General features: G+C 36.7%; 1 protein-coding gene across 2 annotated transcripts in view; it reads left to right on the top strand.

Annotated features, from left to right (window-relative positions):
* Window positions 1-10,692, top strand: part of MRPS9 (mitochondrial ribosomal protein S9) — a 36,747-nt gene extending 26,055 nt beyond the window's left edge. The window contains exons 7-11 of one of the 2 annotated variants that reach the window (XR_014270524.1): window positions 2,231-2,306; window positions 4,967-5,135; window positions 6,906-7,014; window positions 8,440-8,584; window positions 9,988-10,692. Coding sequence is in view for 1 of the 2 variants with exons in the window: in XM_082498812.1 (XP_082354938.1) it covers window positions 2,231-2,306; window positions 4,967-5,135; window positions 6,906-7,014; window positions 8,415-8,584; window positions 9,988-10,079 (616 nt within the window). In the remaining variant the exon portion in view is untranslated. Of the gene's footprint in view, window positions 1-2,230; window positions 2,307-4,966; window positions 5,136-6,905; window positions 7,015-8,414; window positions 8,585-9,987 lie in introns of both variants that reach the window. The other variant, XM_082498812.1, reaches the window with a different exon arrangement.
* The last annotated feature ends 665 nt before the right edge of the window (window positions 10,693-11,357 follow it).

Here is an 11,357-nt window from a genome sequence, read left to right on the forward strand (position 1 = left end):
CTCTTTAATAGTCATTCATTAATTACAGCTTGTGAATAATTTTACTTACCGAAATATAACTTGAAGAGTATCAAAATACTTAATGTTACTTTTTTCTTCTAATGGCTTTGAACAGCTAAAACATCAAAAACTATATTAATTTTAGGCAAGTTTATTTAGTTTGTTTTGTTTAAATATCACCATTATTAGTAATTGAATTTAGTTTTTCTTCTTTTTCCTCTAACTTCTCTGGTATGCACAGCAAGCTCGTCAGCTAGTTAGCTACTGGACAGAAAAGCTACATGTCAACCAGAAGCAGCTATGGAAGATGCTACAATTGTTATCTTTTTTTGTGCATACAGTCAGGATTGTCTTTGAAATAGGTATATGCTTTAAGAATGGTTTGCTTCTCTTAGGCTGTATTCTTGATTTTCTATTTTGAGATTTTTTGCAATGACTTTATGATACATTAGAATATTAAATTAAGCATGTCTTTAAAAGAAATGGATACAGCTAGGAAATACTGATTTTGACATTTACTGCTTTTCTGTTACTTTTTCACTCTCCAAGTTGTTTTTATCTTTGTTCTTGTTCTATATTTTCTATCCAGATTTATGTGCTGTTCCAGTTGCACATCATGTTGGTTTGTCATTTCTTAATTACAGCCATTTGTTATTTATGTTAGGAAGAGAAAGGATTAATTTGCTGAGATTATTTCAATTTCTTAAATAACAGAAGTTCATGTTTCTTCCTGATATAAATAGTGTCCTATGACCCACAGAATGTTTTATCATAGATTCACGTTAGCTTCTGAGCAGACAAGAGAACAAATGAATTCAGTCTCTTGCTGTATGCTGCTGAAAAATAACCTGACTCCTTACAGAGCTCAGCCAGTGGATTTACTGATGTGAAAAATGATCTAAAGCTAGTCAGAGTTGAAAGGTTTTTTCCCAGTTAGGTTTGTAAAAGCTCAGAGAATTTAAAGGATTTTTGAGACTTATTTTCCACACTGGATATGGTACTTCCTCTGAGATTAGCCTGGGTAATTTATCTCCGAAGTGTAGGTAGAGGGTGGGTGGGAAGGGCTGTTTGGCTTGTTTGGTTTGGTTTGTTGTTTTGGTTTTGTTTGTTTGTTTTTCCCCCAGAAAATAAACTATTGTGGACTCGTTCTCTATTATTAACTGTAGGGTTAGGACCTGATCTTGAACTACTTTGTTTGTAGCTTTTCACATGTAAAAAACTTCACTGATTTCACTGGCAGTAGCAATATGTAAATGTAAGTATATACTTGAGTATGTCAGGATTGGAAAATTTTTAAAATTACTGTTAAAACCAGCATTGTTTCTAAATAAATGTTTCTCGTGCCCTGATTCAGAAAAGCATTAAAATACATACTTAAGAAGAATTACTACTTAAAATCACCTTCAGGAGTGCTTTTCTGAATCACAGCTTCCTTAACGCTGCTGAAAACATTCATTAAGATTGTTTCTAAAAGAACTAGAGAGGTAAGAAACTAGTTACCAGCTTTGCCTTATTTACCTGATAATGTTGGCATGTATATTTATGGTGGCATTCTGTTTTGTTGGTCACTTCATATCATACATATTTCACAAAGATTTACTTCAAGCATTGGTTTTTCTTTGTGTCAACATCTCCGTATGACTGTTTTCTTAGAAATTTCTGGTTTTGCTATCATCAGTGCATTTTCTGTGCTGAGCAGGTCAAGATTACATAGTAGATAAAATACAGTGTGTCATTGCTGCATTAGTACTTTGACCATGCTCACTGCTAGTGGAGTTTTTTGTATCTATCAGAAAAGTAAAGACCTGAGACAAAATTCTGTTACTTCAGAATTTGATTTTAACATTCTGGCTTTGATTTTGTTCTTTGCTTCTTGTAAACCAAACTCTTCCTAGCAGCAGGCTTTTAAAACTAAGTCTTAAGTTGTGTGGAAGATCACTTACTATTACAATATTATTCTAGCTCAATCTTGGACTGTAATATGAATAATGCATAACTAATACTCATAATTTTCATGTGGTTAATTTAATATGTGAAGTTACCATCTCTTTCAAAAGATCTTTTAAAATTAACATAAGCTTTTTCATGTTTATTATAGGAATGTGATCTGTATTCATTTATAATGGAAAATGTATTTCTGAACGAAAACTGACTGTATGTGTGGTCCTTTGTGATGTAACTCTAATTGCATGGTTAATTAAAGGGAGAATATGTGTGATATTTTAAACAGAAACCTGGCTGGCAGCAGATGGCTGACTAAGATTGAATTGGAAGAAATGTTGTTAGAAAAACTGTCAGATAATGATGTAAGTAATTAATCTTTCTAATCTTAAGGAGGCTTGTGTCTTAAAAATATGGACTCTGGGTGCATTTTTGGATACTGAAAAGTACTACGTAGAAGCAGGTGCTCTTCAAAAGAATTTTCTTCCTTCTTGTAAAGTCTGTATATGCTTGCAGCACTGTCACATTCATGTTGTTTTGAAAAGTACCCTGTGTTGCGCTTTTTATCTAGCACAGTACAGAACTATTAAGGGTTTTCTGTTGTTACTAACACAGTTTAGTTTTTCTCCTGGTAACATAGTGAGGCCTTAGAGCACTACTTTCTTGTCATCTAATTATGTTGTCAGGAATGGATTATAGTAACACTTTATAATAGAAATAAATAGTCATTTATTCTAGTTACTGATGAAAAACAGACAGGGCTAAAACCTCTGTTGCCTATTGTAGAGAAGGGGTAAATATTCAAGGTAGGAAACACGATAGATTTGTGTGATGGTAAAACTGCACAGAGTTTCTGACTTATTCATCTTAAGAAAGACATGGTAATGATAGAAAAATCACAGAGAAGGCTGATCAGAAATAAGGAGTCCTTTTTCTTAGTGATTGGCTACAGAATCAAGTATCAGAAACAAGATACAAAGCTACGTAGATCTGTGGTCTGACACAGATATCTCTTGTTATATTCTTCTTGATATGAATATAGTGGGAGAGACAAGGGTTTTGCTGTTTCCCCAGTATCTGCAAACTGTATCACTGTCTACATTTGGAGTCCTCCTTTACATGTATCTCTGGGAATAAGACTATTCATCCTGGTAGTCGTAGGCTTTTTTCCTCACTGAGAGCTTTTTCCTACGGTCCCCTAAATAGCGTTAGATTTTCTAAGAGCAGGTTCAGTCTATGTGGCCAGCTTCAGTTTTCTTTTGGAAGTTTAAGCTCAAAAATACCAGAGAATATAACACTATTTTCTGAGCACTCCAAGTATTTTCTCATGTAGAAACAGTGCTCTTCAATCTCTTCTGTCCTGTGGACAGCATCATTGCAAAAATAGCATAGCAGCAGCAAACATGCCCTATGCTCACTTGTCATCCAGAACAGTAACATGTAGTAGCTTCCTTGGATATGGGTGATGTGAAAAGGTCTTGAGCAGATTGTAGTCTGTAAGCATAAGTGAGAAATCACTGTTGTACATTCTCCATCCTGGTATACCAAGGAGACTCCCTCTATCTTGCTCGCAGTAGAAGCAGTTATGACTTCCTTGTTTTCAGTAGCTCCTGCATTTGGAATAGCTGTTTTTCCTCTCAGAGTGCCAGGAACTGGACGAGTTGTACAACCAACCAGTTTGGTGTTCTTCACTGCTTGTTTTTTTGTACAATACATCCGTAAAAGTAGACTGCAATAAACTCAAACCACCACAACCAAACCCCAAAACTTTTTACATACTGGCCTCTCACATGTAAAACCACAAAGCCTCAGCCCATAGGAACAAACATTGTTTAAATGTATTTGAAATGTCTTGGCATGAGCTACCAGTCTTACCTGCTCAAATTCTTCTATTTTGCCATTGCAACAAAATTTTCTGTGCTGTTTGCATTATTAAACACAATCAGACCTATTGATTTTTTTTTCCTTTGCACTATGCAAGTGAAAACTGTTGGAAGCTTTCTTCATCTGTAGCCTCTATAATTTAAAAATTTTTGTATTTTTATATTTCTGCTCTTCAAAGGATTTATCACATGCCTGTGTCATATCATTAGACAGAAGTAGCTTTATAAGTGATGTCAGAGTTCCAGGGGCTATTGCTAGGTTACAAGAGTATTAATTTTGTGCAGAAGCATCTACTAACAGAGAGAAGAAAAAGTACTTTTAATAGCAGCTTGTAAGTAAAGAAAATTTCAAAAATAAGTTCATTATAGCTATGTGAAAAATCCATTTTAGGTGATAGCATACCTTTACATCCAGTGACCAGCTGTGTAGGGCTCCTGCCAGTACCACTTCATAACAGGACATCCCAGCTTTTAGCACAAATGGGTTAACACAGTGGTGTTTACTCTTTAATCACATGTTGAAGAACTTTGGAGGGGGGTGTAAGGGGGAAGGAGAACCACACAGTAGCAAAGGATAATTTATTTCAAGAGGTTGCCCTTTAAGTCAAGTGTCTCTTGAATTTTTAAATAGCTTGATTGTTCGGTTTTAAAGGAAATCATAAACATTAAAGTAACTCAGCTTGAACAGCCAAAGATAGATAGATAGGTATTTCCTGTATATATTAGGAAATATAATCATTTAAGAGGTTCAGTTTAGTGAAATAAAATTATTTCCAAGTCAATGAACATGCTGACTTATGGAAAATGAGGTGAAAATCTTTTCCTTTTTTTCATTTTAATAAAACAATAATAAGAGTGAAGACCATGCTCAATGTTTTCTTTTTAAAAGTGAGATGAACTTCATTCTAATACAATAAAAGGGGTTGGTTATGCTTTGAATTAAAGTTTTGTTGTTGCCTGAAGAAAGAACTAGGTATCTTTAGTCACACAGAAAATGATGCATCTGCATGCTGTTCTTAAAGTGTCATCTTGTCAGAAATCATCAATAAAAGCGAAGTAGGAAAGATCAATTATATAAAAATAGAAAGTTTTAGCAAATGCAATTACACTTGCATCCTTTAATGAAGTCTTGTTGTCTGCAGTATTTAAGATTTATTCAACTCTTACAAAAACTGGCGACATTGCCATGTGGTGACATCGAGGAGAAGTACATACAAAAGTTTTGCAAAGAAGTTCCTGTGCAGTTACAAAAGGTGGTTATTGAGCCCTTGAAGTATGATGAGCGAGGAGTGGCCTTCAGCACCGGTGAAGGTAATAATTTCAAGTTGATCAGTAACGATGCAGAATGTTTTCCTCTTCACGCTACTTTCTTTATAGTATGTATAAGACTGCTAAATGTGTCACTACTTCATTTCATATGCTTATGTGTATATTGCATATATAATTGTTAATTATGTTATGGCATACTAAGTTATAACATGGCCTGGTAATGAAGTGGAAGGTTTTTGGTGTAGAGTCTATCAGCTGTTAGTTTTTATCTGTATTTCTGTACAGTAGTACCTCTGTAGAGAGGACGCTGTTGTGCTACATGTTGTAGGATACAAGAGGACTTTCATAGCTGGCAAGGGTTGAACATAAAGAGCAGGGGACTGGGGGAGCACAAACACAGGTGGAGAATTCCATGGATGTAACAGTGTTGTTGTTTAGTGGCATGCTTAGACCACTAGGTAACTTTTACCATGACTTTTGTAGAAAGTCGAGTGAAGGAGAATTTCAAAGATTCAAAGAATAAATAGAAAGGCATTTGGATATTTGCAAATGACTTAGGAAAATGCAAAGAGGGAATTCCTAAATTTTTTAAATGAGTGGACGAACCACAGCTAGCATTATGAGGCAGAGATGGGAATCAGTCATTGGTACCGAGACAGAGGGGATGTTGGAGAAAAGCCATGAAGGTTTCTGTGTCTTCTCAACATAAGCTGCTTACGTTTTCAGTGGAGAAACACATAGTGGAAGAATTATATGATTTATGATATGACTGCCTAGAAAAAATAATGTAGCAACAACATGTGTAGCATAGTCTGACTTTCTGGACAAATGTGCATGAGCACACTTTATGCTGTACGTTTAAGAGGAATCTAAGTTAGAGATTACATGTATTCTTAAGCAGCAGGCAGCAGACAACAATAAGAATAATGGTCGCAGAGAATTTGAGGGGCAAAATGGCTAGAGAGCTCTGTTCTGGCTGGGTTGGCTTCAAGATGACATGACAACAAGGAGATGTGAGTGTCAAACTGGGATTTAATCCACACTGGTTTTCAGTAGTGTCTCGAGAACAGTAGTTATTGTGATAAACATGCAACCCATTTTATTTAAGAAAAGCCATCAGATTTTCTAGGTTCAAGAACAGTCTTGTTTATGTCCCATCACCCCCCTAAATTAAGAAAAATGTCTAATTTGTTTCATAATTCCGGTATCAGAATGATTGCTTCCTTTGTGCTACGGAAGATTGGTCTTGGGCTTTAGCAGAGTTTGGCGTGGTTTAACTTGAAGCTAATGCACTTAGAGAACTCTAAGTAGCAATTTCTGAGGAAACTATGCTAAATGATGCATAGGCATTGCTTATACTAGTATAATTAAAGTGTTAACCTTTTCCACATGAATATTCTTAAACTTCTGTACCTTTGTATGATTTTATAAAGTATTTTAATATTACTAGAAGTTGTGCTTATGGTAAACGTAGGTGTTCAGCAAACTGTTTAGTTTCATATAGTGTGACATCACCAGATCAAGAAAGTGTTCTGATCTACTGAAGTTATGAGAGGTAGAGTGTTACCTCTACCTCTTCCCAACACACACTTCCCCTCCTCTTAGTAGACACCGATTAAAATATACTGAAAGCTAGTTGTTCATTGTTTGTATTTATTTCCTTCTGTTAATTTTTTTTGGTTTGCTACCTCAGCCTCTAAAAAGAAACAGCAGGTACTGTGTGAAAGTGTACAGATTTGCTTAACTTCTTGGTCACTTGAAGTGCTGTAGAATATTGAAGCTTGATAACAGATTGGTTTTAATTCCTTTAAGGTACAAGAAAAACTGCAAGAGCTACTGCAGTAGTTTATGACAATGGCACTGGAAAAATTACAGTGAATGGAATAGACATTTTACATTACTTCCCAGTGCTACAGGACAGGTGAGAGCACTATGAAATGCTGTATTCTTACTGTACTTAAATTATTCTGGCAAAAGTTATACTATGCAATTATATTTTGGTGCTGTGTTCCACAGAGTTGATGCTATGTTCTTGTTTCTGTGTAACTGTTTTATGAAAATCGGTCTTGCTTTTCCTCCTTGTTTTCAGGAGTCAATAGTATACGAACTGATAGGTAAGTTTTGCTCTGTATTACTTGTTTCTCCCTTTCTGAAGGGATGCAAAAACCAATAAATAGTGTCTTTAAATGTTTCCTGAGAGATCTGCAAATTGTATGCATATGTAATTACTCTGGCATACAGTAACATAGTGGAAGCAAACGAGGTGAGACACTTCATGTAAAGCTTCAGAATTTGGAGGATGTGCACAGTCTAATATAGAGAAGACTTCTCATGAGGCTGACAAGGTTTCTATCCCTTATGTGATTTCTTTTTGTATTGTGGTTTCTGACCTCACGAATAGAGTGAGAGATTGCTCAGTTTGAATATCCAGAGCTGACATCTTGGCATCTATAGATAATTTGTGAAACAAAAGTAATTGTAAAACTGAACTTAAAATACTTAGCATTGGCAGTTTAAATATGCTCCTAGCTGCTAATTTCCTGTTGATATCAGTAGGAAATTAGAGATCATAGAATCATAGAATGGTTTAGGTTGGAAAGGACCTTGAAGATCATCAAGTTCCAACCACCCTGCCATAGGCAGGGACACCTCCCACTAGACCAGGTTGCCCAAGGCCACGTCCAGCCTGGCCTTGAACACCTCCAGGGATGGGGCCTCAACAACCTCTCAGGGCAACCTGTTCCAGTGCCTTACCACCCTCACAGTGAAAAATTTCTTCCTAATGTTTAATCTGAACCTGCCCTCTTCCAGTTTAAAGCCATTCCCCCTCGTCCTATCGCTACATGCCCTAGTAAAAAGTCCTTCTCCAGCTCTCCTGTAGGCCCCCTTTAGGTATTGGAAGGCCGCAATAAGATCTCCCCGGAGTCTTCTCTTCTCCAGGCTGAACAGCCCCAACTCTTTTAGCGTCTCCTCATAGGAGAGGTGCTCCAGCCCTTGGATCATCCTCGTGGCTCTCCTCTGGACACACTCCAACAGGTCCATGTTTCTTATGTTGGGGACTCCAGAGCTGGATGCAGTACTCCAGGTGGGGTCTCAGGAGAGTGGAGTAGAGGGGCAGAATCACCTCCTTTGACCTGCTGGCCACACTTCTTCTGATGCAGCCCAGGATACGATATGAGATATAAATGCCTTTCTGGATCTCTGCCTGAAAGTTAACTATGTTTTTGTATATACTATGATAAGAAATGTACATAGCATGTAACTTTATATACATGTGTATATTTCATTGTCATTATTATGATTATTATTTTTTATTTTTAGAGAACAGTTGTTGTTCCCTTTCCAGTTTCTTGATAGAGTTGGAAAACATGATATGGTTTGCACAGTCTCTGGTGGGGGAAGATCCGCACAGGCTGGAGCAATACGTTTAGCCTCTGCAAAAGCCTTAAAGAGTTTTGTGACAGAAAAGGAGGTGGAATTCATGAGGCAAGGTAGGAATTGAAATTATTTCCATGTTTCTTATTGTATTTTTGGTAACTAATGGAATTAACACAAGGTTCGTTAAGGATCAGATAGTGCAAATTTGAGTAAATAATCCCAGTGAAACTTTGTATATTGTACGAAAGGGATCTGCATTTATTTATAAATTATTTTCACTTCTTTCTTAGCATCCTTTGCGTACACTTTGCATGACTTCTTGAGCATTTTTCCATCTATTCATGGCCTCTCTTAGGTCTGCTAACCAGCTTATATTACCTCAACATAGAATCACAAAATATGAATGTGTGTTCACTAACAAATAAATCTGGATCAGGCATTAGTGAGCTGTAAGGTACTAAGATTGTATTTTGTTTTACTTGTTTAGTCGCATCTTGTTCATGTTTTAAAAAAGGTTTTGTTCTTGAACGTAAACGCTAGAGGGTTAGCTTTGAAGGGATAGTAGTGAGCATAAACATATTACATGCAACTAGCCAGACTGAAGGAGCTTCTTTCCTCTGTTGCTTTATTTAGAATTTACAAATTACCTTGGATAAGGTAGAACTTATTTGGGTAACTGCAGTATTTGATGCTTCTTGGTGATTAAATGCCACACTGTTTCAGCAAATACAGAATTATGAACAGTGAGCTTTTAACTGTGCTCTTTCTGCACTAGTAGGGATAATACCTGTGTATATTACTGGCAGAATAGCTATGACTTTTTCACTCTATTGCCATCCATGGAACTAAAGATATCTTCATGCTAGTATTTTTGCAACAAGTTTCTTTGATTATAGCTTTTCAGTACTGACAAGCATGACTTGCTAGGAATACCCCTGTAAACTGACAGTGTAATGAGTTGGGGTGTCTGTAATGAGATCAGCATAATTCTCAACATGTTTTGGACATATCCAAATATATTTTAGAAACAGTAAGTGTACTTTAAAGCAGTGGTCTCCAAAGTGGGGTGTGTGCCCCCCAGTGTTGTGCAAAATAATCCACTGGGGTACAGGAAGAAGATCTTAGAATTTTGGTAGTGTATATAATTTAAAAATGAATAAATACACTTATGTGGGGGGTGCATGCTCAAAAATATTTTACTGATAGGACTGCAGGATCAAAAGTTTGGAGACTGCTCCTCTAAAGGCTTAAGCAACATAGATATAAACCAATGTAGGATTTTTTTTCTAGTGGTTTGTAAAATAAAATGTGAAGAAAGTTTGGTTACTAAAGAAAACTAAAAATGTTAGAGGATCTGATGAAATTCCTTTCAGTGTGTTTTATACTGAACCCTTATCCTTCTAGATGTTACAATTCATATGCAAAGTTATTGGCTGCCTTGAATCCCCCACGTGTAGTATATCTGCAATATTAACTAATAACGGTAAACAAATGGGTGCTTTTCTGTGTTTTGTAGCTGGACTACTAACAGTTGACCCACGTGTGAAGGAACGAAAAAAGCCTGGTCAAGAGGGAGCCAGACGGAAATTCACCTGGAAAAAGCGATAAATCTGAGTATTTAAAGAATGACAGAATGCTACCAGAATCTCAAAATGTACTGATGTGTGATTCAAAACTGTTGTATAAATATATTTAGTAAAGACTTTTTCCATTATAACTACTATGTTTTCTCTGCAAAAAAAAAAAATCTTTAAATTTATTTAAAATTGTGGAAAATTATGTGTGGTGTGATTTGCCTAAATGCTAAATCCAAAATAGTAGCTCGAGTGCCAGCTTTGCATCTTAGCTTCACTGAAGTCAATAGTGATTCATGAAGCTGTTGGTGGATTGTAACTTCTAAAAATCAGTCTATTTGTTTAGTGACTTGACTATCTAAATTCTGGAATTAGGCAGTTCCTAACCAGGTATTTGGACAACTTTGACTTGCTTCCCTTTCTGCCTCGCAGGTATCTGAGGATAAGTGACAGCATCCCACCTAAACTATGGTGGAGTTGAGAAACTGGTGAGAATGGCACTGACAATTGAGGGGCTGTTGAGAGAGGAACAGTCACAGAGGATAACCTTTGCCTGTGGAATCAGTTGTCTCTAGGATGCCTCCTTAGGTTAAGTAGGGAGTGATTCAGAGCAAGTACCTAAATTTAGGTGCTCTGAATCACCCTCTGGAGGAGTCAGTTTTTCTCTTCTTCCCCCAAATGCAGAAAGAGCTGGAGGGATTAGGTTGAAGTTAATCTTTTAGAATATTCTTCTCCACCCCTTAAATCTCAAGGGGCCCAATCAAGGAGGCGTGTTCCAAATATGGCTAATGCACAAAGATAGCATTGGACTCTTTGCCAAATACAGTCATAACTTTTCTTTTTTAAAATCAGAAGCAGGAGGTGATGACAGTGCTGCCTACCTCCTTTCTATAATTGTAGCCTTCCAAAATAGATTAGTGGTTACACCACTCACCCAAAAGCGCAAGGTTTTGGTTTATTGCCAGCTTCCTTCCTGGGACGGAGGTCAAACATATAGAGCTTCCAAGGAAGAGCATATCCTTCAGCTTTCCCATAGGAACTGGCTAGCGCAAAAAAAGTGTAAGGTTCATCTCACCAGTAGAAAGAAGAGAAAAAAAATCAACTCAGTAGTTTTAACAACAGGGCACCTTCCAAACTTTATTTTATTTTAGAAGACTTTTTTTAAGTTTGCTGTACATTATACCGAAAATATTACACCTCAGGGGTAACAAAAGGTGCTAGCAGATCACTATGGGTGATCTGTATGGGTCATAACTTTCCCAAGCACCATTCAAGAGGGGGCAGCAAGTAAATAGATCTCTGGAACTGAGTA

This window comes from Vanellus vanellus (assembly GCF_965231255.1).
Source record: "Vanellus vanellus genome assembly, chromosome: 1".
Classification (NCBI taxonomy): domain Eukaryota; kingdom Metazoa; phylum Chordata; class Aves; order Charadriiformes; family Charadriidae; genus Vanellus; species Vanellus vanellus.